The sequence below is a fragment of the Choloepus didactylus genome, chromosome 2 (genome assembly GCF_015220235.1).
Source record: "Choloepus didactylus isolate mChoDid1 chromosome 2, mChoDid1.pri, whole genome shotgun sequence".
Lineage (NCBI taxonomy): Eukaryota > Metazoa > Chordata > Mammalia > Pilosa > Megalonychidae > Choloepus > Choloepus didactylus.
This window is the reverse complement of record NC_051308.1, coordinates 146,913,191-146,935,048: the sequence shown is the minus strand read 5'-3', so window position 1 is coordinate 146,935,048 and position 21,858 is coordinate 146,913,191. Positions and strand designations below refer to the sequence as shown.

Genomic DNA, 21,858 nt, shown 5'->3' with positions numbered 1-21,858 from the left:
TGACCTGAAAATCCCTCTCTTTGTCTGGGTCAGATTGTTTTGTGGATATCTACTTTTATAACTTTTATAACTCAGGCTCTGAATAAGGATATTCTTTTGCACTTTACACTGGTTTTTCTGGTTCATACATGCCACAGCTCTTCTTGCCTAAAAAGAGAGCATCATTTTTTCACATGCTGTTGAAAAGTAAGAGGTATAATTCTTTTGTTTTAAGACTAGCACAGGTCATTTTCAAATATGGGGTACTAAAGGTACTAAGCATTATTTTTTTAAATGCTTTCTCAGATATAAAGACAGATGGAATGGTAGGAAAGAGAAGGAAGTGGGGTGTGGTATACAATCTCTACTACTAAATTTTGAGCTACTTTCTTTTCCTGTTCACTGTGGTTGGGGTAGGTAAAGGTATTTAAATCATGAATAGCTACAAGTCAAAGAAACAGGGAGGGTACAGAGAAATAGAAAAGAAGCAAGGATAAAAAATGAAAACATTGACATTGAAAAATACCTTAGATTAATTAGCCCTATCACTGCCATTCAATGGTGCAGGGAACTACCTTCAGGAAACTGAGTTCCCATTAGAAAAAGAAGTCTGGGATTATATAAATCATTTAGCTATTCAAATTGTGTGTATGTTGCTGTTTTTTTTTTTTCCTCCTCTCTTTCTTGCCTCCTTCCCCTTCCTTTCCTTCATCCTTCCTCTCTTGTAGCTTTAAATTACTCCTGTTTCCCACTCCAACTTGGTTTACATGGGACTCAAGCTGTGAGCTCGAGTACAAAAAGGAAAACTGTTGGCTACTTTTTGAGTAAGGAACACCTTTGTGTCCTGAAATCCAGCTTCAGTTTGTTTTCCTAGTAATCAGGAAAAGAAAAAAGTCTCTGAACACTGAGTGATCTAAGTCCTTTAATAGAAAAAGGATTGGATTTAAAAATAAAAAAAACCCCACAAAAAACACAGGAAGGGTGTAATGGTTTAATTCTAAGGAGAAATTGCTGTGTTAATTGTTGCTTTTTCTGAGAATATACATACTTGTGGGCATTATTTTTAATCATATAATTTAAAAAAATGTTCTTAGTTATTTTTATCCAGTTGCTTTCACATGACATAGAAAGCTCTAACATGTTGAAAATCTCCTAATTTTCAGCTCTGCTTCTCTACTTCTCTAAACTTTGACTTTTATATCTACTCAAGCTATGTAACTTCTATTGGTAATACTCATCAGTAACTTTAAATTGCTATTCTAAAATGGTCATCAATTGTGCCCTGAAACTAATGTCTCTTTTTTTTTCCAGAGAGGTTGTAGCTTTACAGAAAAACCATGCAGAAAAGACAAATTTCTCATATACCCCTCCTGAAACACACAGTTTTCCCAATTATTAACATTTTGTATTATGTGGTACCTTTGAAACAATTGAAAATTTCCCTCAAATGAAATTAAGCATGTGAATGTACATTTAAAACTGAAATCTCCAGGTAATAAATCCTCATTTCATGATAAATCTGAATTCTCTTTTAAGGATATGAAGTTGATTAAGTCCAGTAGATTTGGAAGTCATTCCCAACTGATTTCCTAAAGAGCAGGAAAGGAATCCTGCAGAGATGCTGTTGGGGATGAAGCTGGGAGCAAGGTACAAGAGAGTGAGGTTTACCAGTGGCCATCTCTGTAAATATGGGCATTCTTGTTATTAATTCCAAAGTATAGTTGTGGCCCTTAGATTTCTAAATGCTAACTTTATATTATACTTTGAGCTCCTTATTTAAATACTCCACTCCTTATTTAAATACTTCTAAATATAGCTTGCTTCTTCAGAATATTAAATGTATTGCCTGAATGAGTTAAAATTTATTGCAAAGAATCTAAAATCTTTGTATTTTGTTTCATTTCAGGGTAGTATCCACATGCCATTCTTTGGTAGTCGGGTTTTTTTGCCTGTATATTGTGTTTTTTGATGAGGCTACCAGAGCCGATCCTCTTTGGTAAGCTCTTTATTGTCAAGACAGTCAATTGTCTTGTGTTTTGAAATCAATTATTAATAAGAACATCTCTTACTTTAAAACATAAAATGTATTGTTTGTGTTCAGACTTATTTCAGCAAGGTGCATTAAAATGATTTACTTTAAATTTAAATATAAATAATGTATTTTGTATTAGTATTTTGCCTTAGTATTGCAATTGTTATGCAATATAGGGAGAATATTATGAGGAAGTAAACATTTATACTGTGATATTGAGTAAAACCAAGTTATTATAACCACCATTTTAAGAAAAAATGAGTTATTTTTGAGAGAGGATAGTTAATTTGGATAATATTTACTTGCAACTTAGTCTTCAAATTTATGTTTTAGCCATCAATTGATATCAAAGAGATTAAAAACGAAAATTATATATGGCCACGTGAGAAGGATTTAGTATCATATGAGAAAATTTGAGGCACTAATTATAATGGTGTTTGGCATTAATAGGATAATTTGTAACATGGTTCCTTTTGAAAAGTTAAAATGTCATTCCACTGCCAGAAATTATACAAACTGTATTTCCTGGTGCTATATGAGAGGCTAGTTAAGCTTAGTTTGAAAGATGAAATGTGTTTTGAGAAAGCAGGACATGGTAGACATGGACTCTGGGACATATAGGAACAATTTCATTAGGTGTTTTGACCACCGCTGTTCGACTATAAGAATGTTTTTTTTTTTTTAATTCAAAAATAGAAAATTATTCCCATTAGGATTATACCAATATCAATAAATTTTCATTGTGAAGATATCAATCAATTTAGTGTATTTAATTCCTCAACCAGGTTTCTATATAGTTTACTTAATATAATTTCTAGCTCTAAAAAAAATTTTCTATTGATTTTGCTAACATAATTTTCAGCAGTACCAATTCTTTTGTGAAGTAAATTTTACAACAAAGATTTGGTTCATTGGCCAGTTTTTGTCCTTATCAAACCTTTACCTATTATAATTTTTGAAAGTTTTACATTTTCTTTTATGGCCATAATTTCTTACAGGTCCAGTTTTCCTGGGTCATGTTTTGCAGTCCAAATTTGAAAAGAAGACATGACTTTTCTGCCAAATTTTTCCATTTCTATTTTTAGCTGTTGTCAGTTTTTATTTTGTGTTAATTCCACCAGTAATTCACATTATAATCAGAAAAAGGACTGGTAATTTTTTATTTCTTGAAGCAAATTAGATTAATAACGCAAATTGAAGTAGCACATGTGTGGGGGTCGAAACAGCCAGGCTAAACTGTCCTGCTCTGACCATTTCCTAATTGCATGATAAAAGGTGAATCTCTTTAGTCCTCAGTAAAGTGGTGGTGATGATAGCAGATTGCCTCAAAACCAGAGGCTGTGCCAGATGATGTCTTGAGCTATTTGAAACTCTGATTTAGAATATGAAGTAGTTAAAACAAACAAACAAACATTATTTAGTGTTCCATTTGAACCCTTTTGCAAACAAATTGTATGAGAACACATTTATTAAAAGTCACTTTTGGTGAAATTATTTTAGTAAAACTTTTAGCTAATATGTATTATATTATGGTTATTTGTGCAGTTAGGTATTACCATAGCTAGCACAGTAACTTGTGTATTTCTAAGCTTAGAATAGGGTCCAGAATTGATATTGAGACATTCCATAGATGACTTAATAAATTGGAACGTCAACTGTAGTGAGCCCTAAAGTATTCTCCAAAGCCTGTCAAAAATTTCATGAGTGGTGTGGATGTTGCCTTCCCATTTTGAAAACAATAAACAAAAAACAAATTCCTTATTCTATACTCCTGGATTTGGAGATTCTGGAAATAGTTCTAAAGTCTTGAGGTTGGGACAAAAGGCATTGGGAACTCAGCCACCCTTAGGAGGTCTGTTCTAATATTGGGGAAATCAATATGGATTGACTTTTAGGTGCTTTAGAGGATTTGAGCCTAGCTTCAATTCCAAGGGGTAATGATTTATCCTCAAGGATAATTTGAAGACTGGCTTGGGTCTAGAGTAGACTTCACAGAAGGGAGGGACTACAGAACGGAGGGACTACAGAAGGTCTCTTGATTAAAATGATTCATATTGGACAAGAAGGCTGCTGGATTACTTCAGGGAATGGGCTTGTGTTATCCTGGGGGTAGCCTATGCCTGCTGGTGTCAGTACTACAGAGTGCACTGCAGTTCTGCCATGTATTTTTAAATTTATGTTTATTTATTTATATTTGAAAATGGCAATTTACCATTTGAGAAACTATAGAAAACATTTTCATTGCATTTAAATATCAGTAGAAAAAAAGTAGGTGTCATTTATAACTTAAGCAACAAAAAAAGGAAACTTAAATTTTTTAAAAATATATTTATAGGGGTGATCCATCGCTTGTGAAAGTGAATCTTGCTATTGCTTCAGCCTACCTCATTTCTGGTATGTGATATGTTGTTTGCTGCCTTTGATTTTCATATACTCGTAGAATTATGTGAAGAATACATGGTTTATGCTTTTGGTTTATTTATTTGAGGGGTAGCTTTTAGGACCCATAAAGAGAAAAAAATATCTGCTGTGGTAGTAGAACATGAAACCTTTTTCCTGTTGGCTTGCTGGTTCTCACTAAAGAAGATCAGAGATTCAAAGTGCGGCCTTAACAGAAGCCTAGACATTTTTTACTAGAGATGGTCTCTTTTTGTCCTAAAGAATATCTTAACTGGAATTCCTGTGAAACTAACGAAGTTTAAGCTTTCAGGGTCCTTCACTTGCAAGGACCCTTGATTTGTGTTCACATGGTCATAGTTTTGTTTTAGTAAAATTTGCGAAGGTAAGCTATTTTAGCCATAATCAGTTAAGATCAAGGACTCTTTCTGCTTCACATTCCCCTCTGTCATATTTTCCCTCATGTTACATGGGCTTAGAGTGGCCCAGGGCATTCTTATGATTAGTTAAAGTTAAGTTGAGAATATATCATTTTAATTGCAATCTGAAGAGGCATTTTGGACCATCTCAATAAAATGAGAGAAATAAGATTCCTGTTTTAGACATTTATATAGGGAACCTTAATTTATAATTTAATTTTTTTTAAAGAACTGAAAAAAGTCCAAATAAAAATAGTGAAATATGAAACAAAAGTTATAAAGATAAGCGATGAAATCAGTAGAAATTCTTCTGTTATCAAGAAGTGAATCACAACCAAAAAAAAAAAAAAAAAACCCAGATCATACCAAAACACAGTAATTCTTTGGAAAGGAGAGGTAAATTTTGAATAGAAATAATGAATAGGCTATTAGATTATTTGATAATGCAGTTAAAAAAGCATGAATCATGTTAACAAATTGTAGAGATTTGCTTGTTTGATTCAAAATGCTGTCATTGACAATAACACAAAATTCATAGTACAGAACACATACTGGTTAATGAGTCTTGTCAATTCAGAGAATAGTCACTACCCAGGAAATCTTGTATGAAAGATACTTGATATAGGGTTTCCCAAATATGATAACTGTCCCCTAAACTTACAAATAAGTTATGAAGCTAAAAGAAATTTTTCTAAATGATCAAAAAATTTAAATTTCAGCCAAGCTGAATGAAAACTGAATTCTTTTTATCATCTCTCTATAGAAAATCTTACAAAATCATTATCATATAAATTGATGACCAAACAGTATTTAGCCAAAATATTAGGGAAAATATATTTAAAAGCTATAGTAGGCAGTTAATTAATAGTAATTGTAAGTTACTTTTCTTGATTTTTCATATTTGTGTTATATGTTTTCTCTTAAAAATTTGTGATTTTATGATTCATGTTCTCTTTCTAAATACCCATATCAAAGTTTTATTTATAGAAGTTCTCTAAATTAATAATGCAGACCCCAGAACACTAAAATCCTCTTTGGTGTTCATCCATGATAGCCATTGGTTTCCCTGTCTAAATTCCATGTTTATCCATTTGGTAAAGAAAATAGTTGTGTTAACATTTGAGAAGTTTCTCTTTTGTCAAAGGAAACTATTATTTGTCAGAACTTTGAAAGAAATATTGATGCCTTGACCTCTGTTTTTGCAATATATTTTTAATAACCATAGTTCTTTGTGGTTTTGAATTAATATTTAATTACATCCTTCATTTTTTATATTTTTTGTTGTATTTATCTTATAAATCAGTTGGTCATTTTGTACCTTTTCTGCCATCATCTTATTTCTGTCTGAATTATTGTAGTGATGAAAATCAGTAATTTAAGCTTACTTTCTACTTATTTTTATTTGATAAAATTTCATTTTATTTAACCCTAGAAACAAGTTGTTCATTTATTCATTTAAAAAATATTATATGTGCCAGGCACTTTGTTTGGTTCTGAGACTATAATGATATCCACAGTTTGGCCCTCATCCTGGAGGAGCCACAGTATAGTGGGTCAGTTTTATAAAAGCAAATACTTTATGAGAAAGTGGGTAAGTATGAACAAAGTGCTGTGGTCTCAGAGTAGACAGTGGACAAGTTGTGAGAAGAAAGAGTTAAATACCCTTTAATAACAATGCCATTTTCTTACTATGTAATACTTTACTTATTTTTCCTTCTTACAGATTTGTTGCTTCTCATTTTGTATTGGAAAGTGATTGGTGACAAATTTTTTATAATTCATCATTGTGCAGCGCTGTATGCATACCACTTTGTAATGGTGAGTGCCAGGATTTGTAATAGCCTAATAAGTAGACAAGAGTGGGAATAGTGGCTTAAGGGTAAACACAAATCTAAACATATAATTCTGAATTTGTTAAGACCGACTCCAAGAGCATTCAGGGATCAATTTTGTGATGTTGTCTTGTTTATTAACCAAAAATAATAATTTTACCTGTTGTGTCTATATTTGTGCATCTATTTGGAATCAAAAGTTTGAGAAAGGCAGATGACACCAATTTACTGATTTTTTTATTTAAAACCTTTTGGGATGTATAGTTAGAGATATTTATCTTTCTTTCTACATGCATTTATGATTTAAAAGCCAGTGGTAGGTATAGGTTCTTAGGTAACCAGATAGAATATCTCTTTTCTGCCTTATTATATGTTTATTAGTTAAGTAGGCTGGAGCAGTTGGAAGTCTTGCTCAGAGACTTCATCAGAATTCCAGGACTGAGCTAGTTAGAGGATTCTTGTAACAAATCTCAGGCAGTAAAGCATACTAAATTCTGTATCTAAATTATTTTTTTCTATATATATATTTGTAAATTACCAATTTTATATCCTGTTTCGGTTGCTAAGCTGCCAGAATGCAATATACCAGAAACAGGTTGGCTTTTACAATGGGGATTTATTAGGTTACAAATTTACCGTTATAAGGTGATGAAAATGTCCCAGTTAAGGCATCAACAGGGTGATACCTTCTCTGAAGACAGGCTGCTGGCATCCAGGACATCTCTGTCACATGGAAAGGTGCATGGCCAGCGTCTGCTGGTCCTTCACTCCTGGGTTTTCTTGATTTCAGCTCGTGGTTCCAGTGGTTTCCTCTCTGAGCTTCTGTGGGTCCTCTGTTGTCTTCTCTGGGGCTATTCTCTCTGAACTCTCTGGGCTTTTTCTGTCTTTTATATTCTCATAAAGGACTCTAGTAATGGGATTAAGACCCACTTTGAATGGGGTGGGTCACATCTCGATTGAAATAAACTAACCAAAAGGCCCTACCTGCAACAAGTCTGCACCTACAAGAATGGACTTTTCTGGGGTACATAACAGCTTCAAACTACCACATGTCCCTTGCATGTTTGTTTGGTTTCTCCACAATCATCTCTATAATTGTTTTTCACCCAAATTTACCACCAAGCTCAAAATAGATACTTGTAAGTAATATGTGTAAGTAAACTAGAATATTATGTATTTTATTTAATAGATATGGCATAATATCCCATGTTTTATCTGTTTTAAAACTTAAATGTAACTTAAATTTTAAAATTTTGATATTTTTAAAATCCTTAAGTTACTGATTATTTGTGACTATTTGGAGTGTTTTTAAAAATTCATACACTTGTGTATTATTAATAATTATATTCTGTATTTCATTATATGGACCCACACAAAGATAGCTTAGTGAATAAGAAGTTGATTTGACATTATTTCTGTAAGAATCTGATATATCAAACCATCTCTCCATTCCACCCATACATAAGTCACAAATTTAAATAATATAAATGTTTTAAAACCATGCAAGTTTTGATGTATAAATAAATGCTATGTACCTCAAAAGGTATCCATAACCACTTTATTTTTCTGAAGCTCTAGGCTGTTTTTACTGACATTTCCTACTGTTTATTCCTTTGTTTTATTTTATGAAATTTTAATGGATTATAGGTAGTTATAAAATATAGCTTCTTAATTTGGAATTCTAATGATGATCATGAAAGGCATCCTTTAAGGAAACCTAATAAAACATTTTTTGATTTTGTGGCAACTGTGATATATTTACTACTTTCTTAAATATTATATAACTATTAATATATTACCATTTTAAGATGCATAAAAAAACTTCTTCATTTTACAGGTCTTAGATATTTGGTATATAGGCATTTTGTTTCCTAAGTACTTTTTCTAAAAAAGTATGCAAACTGACTAACAAAATACAGGTTAACTCTGCAAAGAATGTGAATGTATTCATGTGTTGAGTAGCATATCATGCAGCAATTTAGAAATATGTTATCAGAAAATGAGTCACAAATAATCAATGTACAATGAAAAGAATATAAGCTGGTGAAAGATCACAGGTCGCTTACACTCATTTTTAAGTGTGATTATTATGAACTGCTGTTCTCTGTTGGCCACTGAAATCCTAGGCTTGGCCAATGGCTGATTATGCATAGATTGGCAAATTGAGTATTTAATTATGTGACATGAGCACTATTTTCTCTTTGGGCTTTTATGCCTTTTTCTTTTTTTTTAACCAAGCAAAGTACACAATAGATTTTTAAAAAGAAATTTAGAATTAATTATTGCCTTCTTTAAAGTAGATAAGTAAAAGAAATCAATTGTAATTTTTCCTAAGAATGGTTGTGCTGTTTTGATATGTCTTCCTGTGGGCTGTTGTTTTAGTGTGAAATAAATTTATCTAAAGTGAATCTGTTTGTGAGGACAAAAGTAGGAAAAAAAATTAGATGAATGTTTGTATACATAGAGATCCTATGTTATGTGTATTTATAGTTCCTACATGTATTAGTTGAATGTAAGAAGGTTTTCTCATTCAGTCAAGTCCTCGATCACTTTGTGCATTTCGTTATCCTAAGTAAAGCTGCCAAAATAATTAGGTTTTTGTATGTATGTATGTATGTATGTGTGTGTGTAAACTGTCACGAAATCTCTGTCACTTATATAATGAGACTGGTATTTGGAAAGCACTTTGACTCGATACTTATGCAACTGTTTAAGCTATTTACAAAGAACTTTCTTTTTTAAAAGAAAATGTTCTGGTTGGAACATTTGGTTGGAACCAAATAAGTGAAGGATATCACTTATTTTACCAGGCTCATTATAACCAAATATCCCCAGCTGGTTGGCTTATACAACAGGAATTTATTGGCTCACAATTTGGAGGCTAGAAGTCTGAAATTCAAGCTTTAGGTGGCCATGCCTTCTCTGAACTTTGTAGCATTCTGATGGTGGCTTGCTGGCAATCAATCTCTGCCTCTCACATGGCAATCTGTCTTTTTGTCCTTTCCTGTGGTTTCTAGTCCTATGTCCTAATTTCCTTTGCTTGTAAGTACTCCAGTCATATAGGATTAAGGCCTACCCTGAATCAATTTGGCCTCATCTTAATATCTTCAAAGATCCTATTTACAAATGAATTTGCATCTACACGACTGGGGGACATGATTCAATCCTCAATAGGATAGAAACTAGTTCTTCTAGGTTTTAAATATATGCCCTACAGAAAAAATAGTTAGAAAGTAAGATTCTTTTGAATTGAGGATATTGTAGGTTATAGTTAGGTACTTCTCCCTTTACTGGAGTTTTAAAATTCTCTGGTGGAGGCATTTGCATAAGTTTAGTGACCCTCTTCCATGTATATACTGGTGTACCTCATATTATTGTGCTTCTCAGATATTGTGTTTTTAACAAATCAAAGGTTTGTGGCAACCCTGTGTCAAGCAAGTCTGTTGGCTCCAAATTTCCAACAGCATGTGCTCACTTTATGTCTCTGTGCCACATTTTAATTAAGGTATGTACATCTTTTTTTTTTTAGACATAATGCTATTGCATACTTAATTGATGACAGTATAATGTAAACATTACTTTTAGATGTAAAAGTAAATTCATGTAACTTGCTTTATTGTGATATTCATTTATTGTGGTGGTCTGGAACCGAACCCGCAATATCTCCAAGGTATGCCTGTAGAGAGTAAAAATCCTACAGCTTTTTTTCCTGATATTCGCCCCTTCTTAGGCAAGATGCTAATTATCAAGGAGAGCGTAACAGGTTGATCTCTTATTATAAAAGAAATGAATATACTTATGCTTTAAAGTCCACTTTTTAAGGATAAACCACTGTTCTATGTACATACTTTCTGACTTCTCTGGTAGCTTTGGATTTCTTCTATGTATCTGTTCCTTCTGTATCAAGCACTCGCCCCCTTTCAAACCAAGCCATGAGGTAATGAGTTAAAACAAATTTTGAAAACTTTAAGAGGTAAACATGAAAGAAAATCACTGAGTATGCATACCCTCACAACTCTTCGGTATTATTATACCCAGGAATATAATCATTAAACCATTCTGATAGGGGAAAAATGTGATTTCAGGTGATTCTTGGTACATTTATTTAAGGATGTTAGGTGCAGTGTGATGCCTTGAGGTGGGAATTTCTCTCTCTTGTTTAAATCTTTACTCCAGTGTCTATATTTTAAAGGCATTTTACAGGCAAATATGTGTGATATTGAAAAATGAAAGACTTGGTATGTCAGCTACAGTAGAGTGGTAATTTATATCAGGAGACAAGAATTGCAAAAATATTGATCTGATGTTTAGTCTAAAGAAAAATGTCCCCAATATTGCCATGAAACAAATGCTATGACTCGTTAGCATTTCATTGTTAACAGTGTTAAAAATGAAAAAAAAAAAAAACTTATCTTTTAAAAGGATTTTAGGAGTATCACCTATTCTTTTTTTTTTCTTAATTTTATTTTGAAATAAATTAAAACTCACAGGAACAGTTGCAAAAACAATACAAACCCCATACACAAAACTCCACCATACCCTGATGCCCCTGCCCCAATACCCCGATTCACCAACTTTAACATCCTGTCACACCACCATTTCTTTCTTTCCCTCCCTCCCTCCCTCCCTATCTATCATCCATCATGTATTGTTCTGTCTTCTGAACATATGAGAGCAAGCTGCACACATCCTTGAACAAACAATATAATTCACATATACATTTCCCATGAACAAGAACATTCTTTTATGCAATCCCATTAAGCAAAGCTAAGCAGTTCAAGAAATTCAACATTGATACAAAGCTTACATTCTATATTTCCTTTTTTTCCTTTCTTATGTCCCAACTGTGTCCCTTTGAGCCTCCTCTCCCCCACCCTCAGATCCTATCCAGGATCATCCTTGGCATTTAATTGTCATTATCTATTTACCCCCCCCCCCCAACTTGTGGAAACATATATACAGCCTAAATCTTCCCATTCCATCCCCTCCCTAGCATTCCATTAGTGGGATTAATCACATTTAGAATGTTGCAATGGTATCACCTTCCCACCATCCATTACTAGAAATTTCCCTTTACCCCAAACAGAAGCCCTACATTCCTTTCTTAACTCCCCATTGCCCCTTCCCCTATTTCTCGTAACCCATACTCTACTTTTCATCTCTATGGTCATATTCTCTGATACTTTCTTTGTGTTTACCATGGGGCTTAAATTTAACCTCTTAAGTCTATAACAATCTTGTTTTTCTTTGATACCAACTTAACTTCAATAGGACATATAAACTATGTTCCTTTACTCCTCCATTCCCCCACCTTTATGTAGTTCTTGTCAAAAATTACATATTTGACATTGAGTCCAAAACCACTGATTTATCATTACAGTTTATGTATTTTAGAGCCTGTAGGAAGTAAATAGTGGTGTTACAAATCAAAAATACAGTAGTATTGGTATTTATATTTACCTTGTGATCTTTACTGGAAATCTTTATTTCTTCATGTGGTTTCAGTCAATTGTTTAGTGTCCTTTCCTTTCAGCCTGCTCAATTCCCTTTAGCATTTCTTATAGGACTGATCTACTGGTGATGAAGTCCCTCAGCTTTTGATTATTTGGGAATGTTTTCATCTCCCCCTCATTTTTACCCTCCAGGTGTTTGTGAATTTTCTAAGTGTCTGATGGTTATTGACTTCTATTTGTATTCCATTGTGGTCAGAGGATCTGCTTTGAATAAATGCAATTTTTTTAAAAAAATTTATTGAGGCTTGTTTTATGTCCCAGCATATGGTCTATTCTGGAGAAAGATCTGTGATCACTAGAGAAGAATGTGTGTCCTGGTGATTTGGGATGTAATATTCTATATATGTCTGTTAAATTTCTCTATATCTCTCTCTCCTTTCTTTGTTTCTCTGTTGGTAGGGCTCCCTTTAGTATCTGAAGTAGGACAGGTCTTTTATTAGCAAAATCTCTCAGCATTTGTTTGTCTGTGAAAAATTTAAGCTCTCCCTCAAATTTGAAGGAGAGTTTTGCTAGATAAAGTATTCTTGGTTGGAAATCTTTCTCTCAGAATTTTAAATATGTCATGCCACTGCCTTCTCACCTCCATGGTGGCTGCTGAGTAGTCACTACTTAGTCTTCTGTTGTTTCCTTTGTATGTGGTGAATTGCTTTTCTCTTCCTGCTTTCAGAACTTGCTCCTTCTCTTCAGTATTTGACAGTCTGATCAGAATATGTCTTGGAGTGGGTTTATTTGGATTTATTCTATTTGGAGTTCTCTGGGCATTTATGCTTTGTGTATTATATTGTGTAGAGGGTTTGGGAAGTTTTCCCCAACAGTTTCTTTGAATACTCTTTGTAGACCTTTACCCTTCTCTTCCCCTTCTGGGACACCAATGAGTCTTAAATTTGGACATTTTATATTATCTATCGTATCCCTGAGATCCATTTTGATTTTTTTGATTTTTTTCCCCATTCTTTCTTTTGTTCTTTCATTTTCCATTCTGTGGTCCTCGAGGCTGCTGAGCCATTGTTCAGCTTCCTCTAATCTTGTATTATGAGTATCCAGAGTCTTTTTAATTTGGCCAACAGTTTCTTTAATTTCCATAAGATCTTCTATTTTTTAATTTTCTCTTGCAATGTCTTCTTTATGCTCTTCTAGGGTCTTCTTTATGTCCTTTATATCCTGTGCCATGCTCTTCTCCATGTTCTTTATATCCTGTGCCATGCTCTCGTTTTTTGTCTTTAGTTCTCTGATTAATTGCGCCAAGTACTGTGTCTCTCCTGATTCTTTGATTTGGGTTTTTGGGTTTGGGTTCTCCATATCATCTGGTTTTATTGTATGCTTTAAGATTTTCTGTTGTTTTTGGCCTCTTGGCATTTGCTTTACTTGATAGGGTTCTTTCAGGGTCTAAAAAATACCAATCTCTAATTTGTCAGATCTACAGCTTGGTGGTATACACTTTCTCTAACTAACCAGCAGATGTCGTCTGCGAGTCACCTATTCCCCTCAATTCAGTTCTCCCCCACTTTGTCTTTGTGGTGTGTGGGGATCTGATTCTTGTGGAGTTCAGTTGGTGCACTAAGTTTGGGTGTGTTGTTGGTGCTGTCCTCCCTGAATGTGGGGCATGTGTCTGAGCAGTTAGGGAGGCAGGGCAGCTTTAATAATCAAACCTCCCAGGTGTTCTCGGAGATTTAAGGCTGTTGGAAGAGTCCAAGCCTTCACCTCAGTCCCGCCACAGATCGTCTCTGCCGCTGACCTACAAGTTCCTGGCACTGGTGTAGGGTGCCTGGGATTTCCAAGCGGGTCCCCCTTCTCAGCCATGCTCTTCCAGGACCCCTGCCGAGGGAAGGCTGCGCCATGTCACAAGTGCGCGCCGGCCCTCCAGGGAAGCCCTGGGCCGCCGGGCTGTGCAGGGGCATTCCCAGCCTGAGGTGAAGATGGTTGAATGGGACGTGTTAATTTCCCCCTCTTCGGCACAGCTCTGCTTTCCCAGCTCCGGGACAGTTAGCTATGGGTACACTAAAGGCCACTGTCCATGGCCAATATTATGGCATGTGCATGGTGCTGCGGGAAACACTCCCCATCACACTGCGGATACAATGGTGAGAACCACGCAGTGAAGCACGGCAGGAGCGGGCTGTCCCAACGCCTTGGTGTATGGCGTGGAGGATAGCCCTTCCCACACCTGCTGCTGACTGTCTCGGGGCCAGGGGGGAAGAGGGGAGCCAAAAGGAGAAAGAAACTGTACCCCTTGCAACCATCTCCCCAGCAGGCTGGAGATGCTCCTGCCCGGGGCCGGACCCGTAGCCCAGAGCCGCGCCAAGGGTCACACTGTTGTGTGAGGAACTTGGTGAACCTCACTTAGTAGAGCCCTCATCTATTCTGGGCCAGAAATGCATGTTCATTACAGGAAGGAAGGACCTGGTTTGCTACTGCCTTTTATGTCCCAGATCTCTCTCTGCTTCATCTGAACCTTTTGATGGCCTGTATCCTTGTAAAACTTGGTAAAACTTGATACTGGGTAAGACTGTTGTTTCACATGAGTCTGATTTCACAGTTTGATCCTATGTGTTAGCGCAAACTTTCTAGTCTGTCCTGCAAGTAAATAATCAAAAATCTTGATTGAGTAAAATTAAGCAAATAGTTGTTAAATATATGCATGGATTTTGTTTCCTAAACCTATTTCTGGGCTTATGGGCACTCTGAAGGAGTTTCTAGTGGAATCATGCCCAGGCTCCAGGTCAGTCTACAAAAACCTAAAAGTCACTGAAAAGTGACTCACATTGCTACTGTAGAATGCAGTCACATTTTTATACAAGGTTCCAATTTGGGGTGTCCAGAACTTGTCAAAATACCAATAAACAGTCCTATTGGTGGGAAGGGGTACCTGTTTCACTCCAAGAAATTAGTGGTGATGCAGTATTTAGCACAATGCTAGCTGTAGTAGCTATATAATAATTTTAGTTATCTGTGCCGCCTAATTTCTCGAGCCCTGGCCCTAGCCTCTCTTAGCTGTTAGAAACTTCTCTTTCCCATCGTAAGAAAATCCAGACTTTCATGATCTCTGAATAAAAGGAGAATTTTCTTTTGAGCTCTGGAAGGAATCAGACAAATTGTGTTTTGTTTTCTGTCACACAGTCATGTAGAGGCCATGCAGAAAAGTATGAATTTTATTGTAGGCAAATTTCCTTAAAGGTGGATGACAAAAGTTCAGACACCATACAGATCACATGTAGTTTTGAGGCCATGATTTACTTACAATAAACTATCAAAATTTGTAATTTATTTATTTAAAAATCTTAGCAAAGCTTTGAACCTATCCCTTTAACATCATCTATTCAATAGGGTTTTTTTTTTTTTGAGAGGGAGAGAAGCAGATAAGTAACAAAGAATTACACATTGCCTGAAGCTTATCTAATGACTATCCACGTCCATTGAAGTATGCCCCACACATGAATGCTATCTCATGGTTATTGTGGATTAATAAGTCTTTGACAGAGAAGACAGTGTGAGAAGCATCAGGTCTTCTAGTCCCCCCACAGAATCTTTGAACAATCAGCAAGAACTGGCAGAAATGTCTTTCTCAAAGCTCCAGGAAAGTTAAAGGACCACAATAATACGGTGAGGACTGAATCAAGAAAAAGGCTACTTAAAAGTAGTAGGATCTTGTAGAGCCCTGATTGGCCCTTTCCCTGCCCCTCATCAGCTCAGTATGGAGCTGGCCTGCATGCCTAGCATGCGGATCCCTGGTCTTGCTTCTGGAGAGAGCAGAGTAACCCTCATGCACATACTGGGAGCATGTCTGTCTGGCCAAATCAATCTGGTGTTGGCCTGAGGGACTCACTGTCCCAGAACTTGCCTCGCATGTCAAAGGCAGCTCACTGGGTTCTCCTACAGAATGCTGTGGAAGAGCCCTCAAGTTGTGCTGCCTGGGGCAAGGGATTGCTGACTGTAGAACATACAGTGCAGTGCCCAGGACCATGAAGAAACTGTTTCCTGGGGAAGAGGGGACTTGTGTATTCCTGTAAATGGGGGGAATTCCTAGGACCAAACATGCATGCCCAAGACAAGAAGCATGTTAGTTTCTGGCATTCAAGGAAAGCTCTATTATTATACCAGCTTGATACACGTTTAAGGAATAGATACATCAGAATCTAAATTCCAGCAAAAAAAACATTAAAATTTCAAAATGTCTAGGTTTCAGCAAAAGATTACAAAATATACAAATAAACAGAATGATGGCCCATGGAAAGGAGAAAATTAGAGTATTAGAAACTATCAATGAGGGGACGATTGATAGATAAAGACTTTTAAACAATGGTCACAGATAAAGACTTTTTAAAAATGGTCCTGAATATGCTCTAAGAGCTAAAAGAAGACATGCAAAAAGATCTAAATGAAATCAGGAAAAAGATAGATGAAGGCAAAGATAATATCAATAAAGACATATAAATTATGAAAAGGTACCCCAGCAGAGCTGAAGACCACAGTAACAGACATAAAAATTTCCCTAGAGGGGTTCAACAGCAGATTGGAACTGGCAGAAGAAAGAATTAGTGAACTTGAAGATAAGACATTTGAAATCATTCAATTTGAGGAGCAAAGAGAAGAAAGAATGAAGAAAAGTGAACAGAGTATGAGGTACCTGTAGAATACCATCAAGTGTACCAGTATACACATTGTAGGAATCCCAGAAGGAGAAAAAAGAGAAAGGGATAGAAAGGCAATTTAAAGAAATAATGGCTGAAAATTTCCCAAATTTAACAAAAGACATGAATATACACATTCAAGATCCTTAATGAACTCCAAACAGGATAAACCCAAATAAACCCATAATGTACCATCCTATATTCAATCTCTCAACTGTCAAAGAGAAAGAGAAAATTCTAAAAATCAGAAGAGAGAAGCAGCGTGTCACATATAACAGAGCATATTAGATTAAGTGCCAATTTCACATCAGAAACCATGGAAGCCAGAAGATAGTGGGAAGATGTATTTAAAGTGCTGAAAGCAATAAATTGCCAACCAAGAATTCTATATCTGGCAAAACTGTCTTTCAAAAGTGAGGGAGGGATTAAAGACATTCTTAGATATATAAAAGCTGAGGGAGTTCGTTAACACTGTACCGGCCCTACAAGAGATGCTAAAGGGAGTTATGCAAGTTGGAAGGAAAAGACAATAGACAATAGATTGAAGCCACCTGAAGAAATAAAGATCTCCAGTGAAGACAACAACATGGGTAAATATAAATGCCAGTGCTATTTTATTTTTTATTTGTAACTCTACTTTTTACTTCCTACTGAATCTAAAAGGAAAATGTGTAAAATACAAGGATAAATCAATGGCTTTATACTTCTAATGTATAAATATATTATTTGTGACAAGAACTATATAAAGGTGGGGGGACGGAGGGGTATAGGAACATAGTTTGTGTATGCTATTGAAGTTGGTAAGTTGGTATTAAAGCAAAGGAGATTGTTATAGGTTTAGGATATTAAACCTCCATGGTAACCACAAAGAAAGTATCAGAGAATATACAAACTCCTAGAAACAGGAAGTAGAGTACAAGTTACCAAGAGTGGGGGGCAAGGGCAAAGGGGAGTTAATGCAAAATGTGTGTAGGGTTTCTGTTTGCAGTGAAGAGAAAGTTATAGTAACAGATGGTTGTGGGGGTTTTGCAATATTGTGAATGTGATTAATTTCATTGAATTTTATGCTTGGGAGGATTTGGGATGGGATTATTTATGCTGTATATATGTTTCTGCAATATTTTAAAAAAGGAAGGAAACACAAACTAAAGAGATAATGGCAGTTAAATGCAATACGTGATAGTGGGTGACATCTAAGAATGGAGGAGAAAAGGCTCAAAAGGACTTTATTAGGACACAAGAAAAAATCAGAATATAGAATGTAAACTTTGTATCAACATTAAATTTTTTGAACTTCACAATTGCACTTAAGGAGATTACATTAAGTAAATATCCTTGTTTGTAAGAAATGTTCATGGAAATATTATGTTCTAGGAGCATGATGGGGCAAACTACTCTCAAATAGTAAGATACATAGATACAATGATACGGCAAAGGTGGCAAAATGTTAAAATTGGTGGATCTGGGTGTCTTGGGGAATGGTGGTATGTTAGAGTTCTCTGTATGGGCTTTGTATTTGTATTTGTCCTATAAGTTTGAAGTAATTTCAAAATAAAAAGTTTTTAAAAAATCCAATTTACACCCACACACACATGCACAATGGCTTCTGGTTATTGTTGCTTCCTCAGTAATATAACCGCCCCACATAACCACCAAGAATAATCTCGTCATAATTTCTCACCTATACTACCCCAATAACCTTCTAAAATGGACCCTCCCAAGTGAGATTATTTTTCTGCATATGATTATCATATTTATGTTTCTAAAATGCCAATTTTATCAAGTTATTTTCTAGCTAAAAGTCCTATGACTACTCTGGGAAATGTTATCATGCAAGGGTGGTGAGTTGGAACTTTTATTCCATCAAGTGGAATGAAGGTCCTGTGCTGGTTTGGATATGTTATGTTTCTCTAAAAGCCATGTTTTAATCCAATCTTGTGGGATATTTGGATTAGGTTGTTTCCATGGAGATGTGGCTCACCCAACCATACGTGATAAATCTGATTGAATTGTTTCTATGGAGGTGTGGTCCTGCCCATTCAGTGTGGGTCTTGATTAGCTTATGGGAGTCCTTTAAAAGGGGCTGACAGGCCCAGGCGCTTGCTGACGCTGATGCTTAGACATGCTTGGGGATGTAGACAGAAGGACGTTTAGCTAGACAGAAGGACGTTTAGCTAAGAGAGATGAAGCCCAGAGTTTGCCCTGGGTTATGCTAAGACAGGACCCTTAAGCACTTAGAAACGTCCTGGGAGAAAGCATAAAGAATGCACAGGAGCTGAGAGAGAAGCTGGAGCACAACCTGGGATCAACAGACAACAGCCATGTGCCTTCCCAGCTAACAGATGTTTTCTGGAAGCCATCAGCCATCCTTCAATGAAGGTATCCTCTTGTTGATGCCTTAGAACTTTTATGGCCTTAGAACTGTAACTTTATAACCAAATAAACCCCTTTTATAAAAGCTACTCTGTTTCTGGTATTTTGCATAAGGACAACTCTAGCAAACTGGGAGAGGTCCTGTCTTTACCAATTTACGGCAACAACCATACCCACCCAGATCCCATGCTCTGATCAGTCCAGGTCTTAAATCTCACCGATGAAGACCTGACACCATCTCCTCAGTGACTTTTCTTATAATGTTTTCTGTCCTATGAAGATTTTCCCTCCTTTTTCTGCCAGTCTAAACATGCATATTTTCTGAAAGCTGAGTTCAAGTCCCATCTATTTCAAAAACTATCTTTGATAAGTTAAAAAGGCATAAATATATATAGGAGCATTTATGTACAATTTATAAATATACATGCGGTCGCAGTTGATTCGTCTGGGGGGGGGGGGTGGCGGCCGGTTGCTAAATCCTAGGCTCTCAGGATTGCTTGGAGGGTACCGGCGGCGGGGGCTCTTTCCCGGAGGCGAGGGCGAGGCGGGGGACTTGGCCAGGTCCCCGGCAGGGTGGCATGCAAAGTATGGAGGGCGGCGAGAAAGGAACAGGCGGGACACGTTTCTTTTTAGGGTGAAGAAACCAAGAGAGTTTATTAGGGGAGAGTACAAGCTTATATCGGGCGTTTAGAGGGCGGGGTAGCTGTAGAGGTTAAAGGCTTGGATTGGTTCTGAGAGGGCGAGGAGGTTGATTGAAAAGGGGCGAGAGTTGCTCCGGTAACGGTGTCTGGCAACAATGTATGCGCATTGGTGGTGATGGGAGTTGCACTGGCAACGGGGAGTGTCCGGGCAAGATAAGGGGGTGGGGAAAAGGCGGTTCCCTCCGGCAAGCCTCCCCTAACAGTGGTATTTTGGGTGAGGAAATGGGGCCTGCCTCCGGCCTCACTTTCCCAGGCCCGGGGGGCTGCGGAGGGCGCTGTCGCCCGTGCCCACCACCCTCCCCAGGGGCTGATCAGGTCCCCCAGCCCAGGCCCGCCAAGTTGAAGCACGTAATCAGTGTCCCGCATTTCCCCCTTCTTTTCTAATTAAAGGAAGAAGCTTACCGGAGAGGCCCGCTAAGGGATGAGGGAAGGGGGAGGCCGGGGAGGGGAAAAAGGGGTTGACGGTGGCTCAGCGAGGCTGGAGCTCGAGGTTGGTGCGATGTTCAGGCGATCGAGAAGGGCCTCGCGGTCGGCGGGTTGACCGGTGGCGGTGAGGTCGCGGAGGGTTGGTTGTCATCTCGGAGTAGGGAGCGTCAGAAGTGGCGAGTCGCTGGTACTGGACTTGCACGAACGAGGAGAAAATAGCATCCGTTTGTTTCCTTACAAGCTGGACAATTCTGCGGATAATGCAGGGTCCTAAGGTGAGAGCTAGAATAATCATTAGTAGGGGGCCGAGGAGAGGGAGGAGGTAAGGGAGGAGGGGGGTAAAGATGTGGGACCAATAGCTGGTGGCTTCACGGTCTCTTTTGCGTTGTTCCAGTCCCTCTCGGACCTTCTTTAGGCTGTCCTCGGCGAGACCTGTGGAATTGGCATATACACAGCACTCTTCTCCTAGGGTGGCGCAAAGGCCTCCTTCTTTGAGGAGGAGAAGGTCGAGACCTCGGCGGTTTTGGAGCACGACCTCAGAGAGGGAATTGACAGAATTTTTAAGATGGGAAATAGCGTCTTGTAGGTGACGAATGTCCTCGTCAACAGCCGCCCGGAGGTGAGTTAGGGCGGAGCCTTGACTGGCTAATGCAGCGATTCCGGTGCCAGCGCCTGCAAGACCTAGGAGGGAGGCAATCGTGAGGACGGTGATGGGCTCTCGCTTTTGCAGTGGGGCAGAAGCTGCAGTTGTTTCCAGGCGGAGGAAGAAGTCTTCCTCGCTATGGTATAGGACCCTAGGGATGAGGACAATTAGGAGGCAAGTTTCATTAGTTGTATTGAGGGTTTGCACGTTAAGGCAGGGGGTAAGCCCTGTAGAGGAGCAGAGCCATTGGGAGGAGTTATGAGGAATGAGAAATTTTGCAGAGCTGCTGGGAGATGAGTAGTCGGCACAAGCTGTGAGGTTGGGAGAGTTACTTGAGCGAGGGCGGATGCACTTTCCTGTAAAGGAGACTGAATGAAAGGTTAGGGGGACGGCTGAGGTATTCCAATTGCATTCCGAGGGCTGTCCTCTGTGTTTTCTGAAAAGGAGAGGTTGGAGGCAACTGGCTCATACAGGGGGGAGGAAGTGGATAGGCAAAGCCAACAAGAGGAGGTAATATTGGGGTTGGAGGAATTCACTGAGGTGAAGGCTGCTTGAATAAGGCTGAGGAGGGGAGAAGAGTAGCGAGAGGAGTAGCGAGAGGGGGGTAGAGGAGGTCGGGGTGGTGGGGTTGGCGATGCATTGTTTGCAGCTGAGGTGCAGCTGGTTGGAGCTGAGGTGCGGCTGGAGAGCTGTGGAAAAAGGGGGTTAATGACTTGGTTGGGACCTATGCCAGAGGGTGTTCTTAATGCAGTATTTTGGCCTGGTTGGTTTGCAGCCTCTTTTTTTATGAGAATAAGTGATCCTGGGTCGGTTCCGTCCTTATAGATTCTGAAGCCCCAAGTTCGACCGAGTAACCAGGAGGGATTAGTGGGAAGTTGCACGGTAAGATTAAGGTGAGTGCAGGTACCTGTGGGT

General features: G+C 37.7%; 1 protein-coding gene across 7 annotated transcripts in view; it reads left to right on the top strand.

Annotated features, from left to right (window-relative positions):
* LOC119526986 (TLC domain-containing protein 4-like) overlaps positions 1 to 21,858 on the top strand; it is a 175,346-nt gene that overhangs the window by 76,355 nt on the left and 77,133 nt on the right. For 5 of the 7 annotated variants that reach the window (XM_037826580.1, XM_037826579.1, XM_037826578.1 and 2 more), the window contains exons 3-5: positions 1,886 to 1,975; positions 4,347 to 4,405; positions 6,551 to 6,645. In XM_037826580.1, coding sequence (XP_037682508.1) covers positions 1,886 to 1,975; positions 4,347 to 4,405; positions 6,551 to 6,645 — 244 coding nt within the window. Of the gene's footprint in view, positions 1 to 1,515; positions 1,627 to 1,885; positions 1,976 to 4,346; positions 4,406 to 6,550; positions 6,646 to 21,858 lie in introns of all 7 variants that reach the window. The other 2 variants (XM_037826582.1, XM_037826581.1) reach the window with 1 other exon arrangement.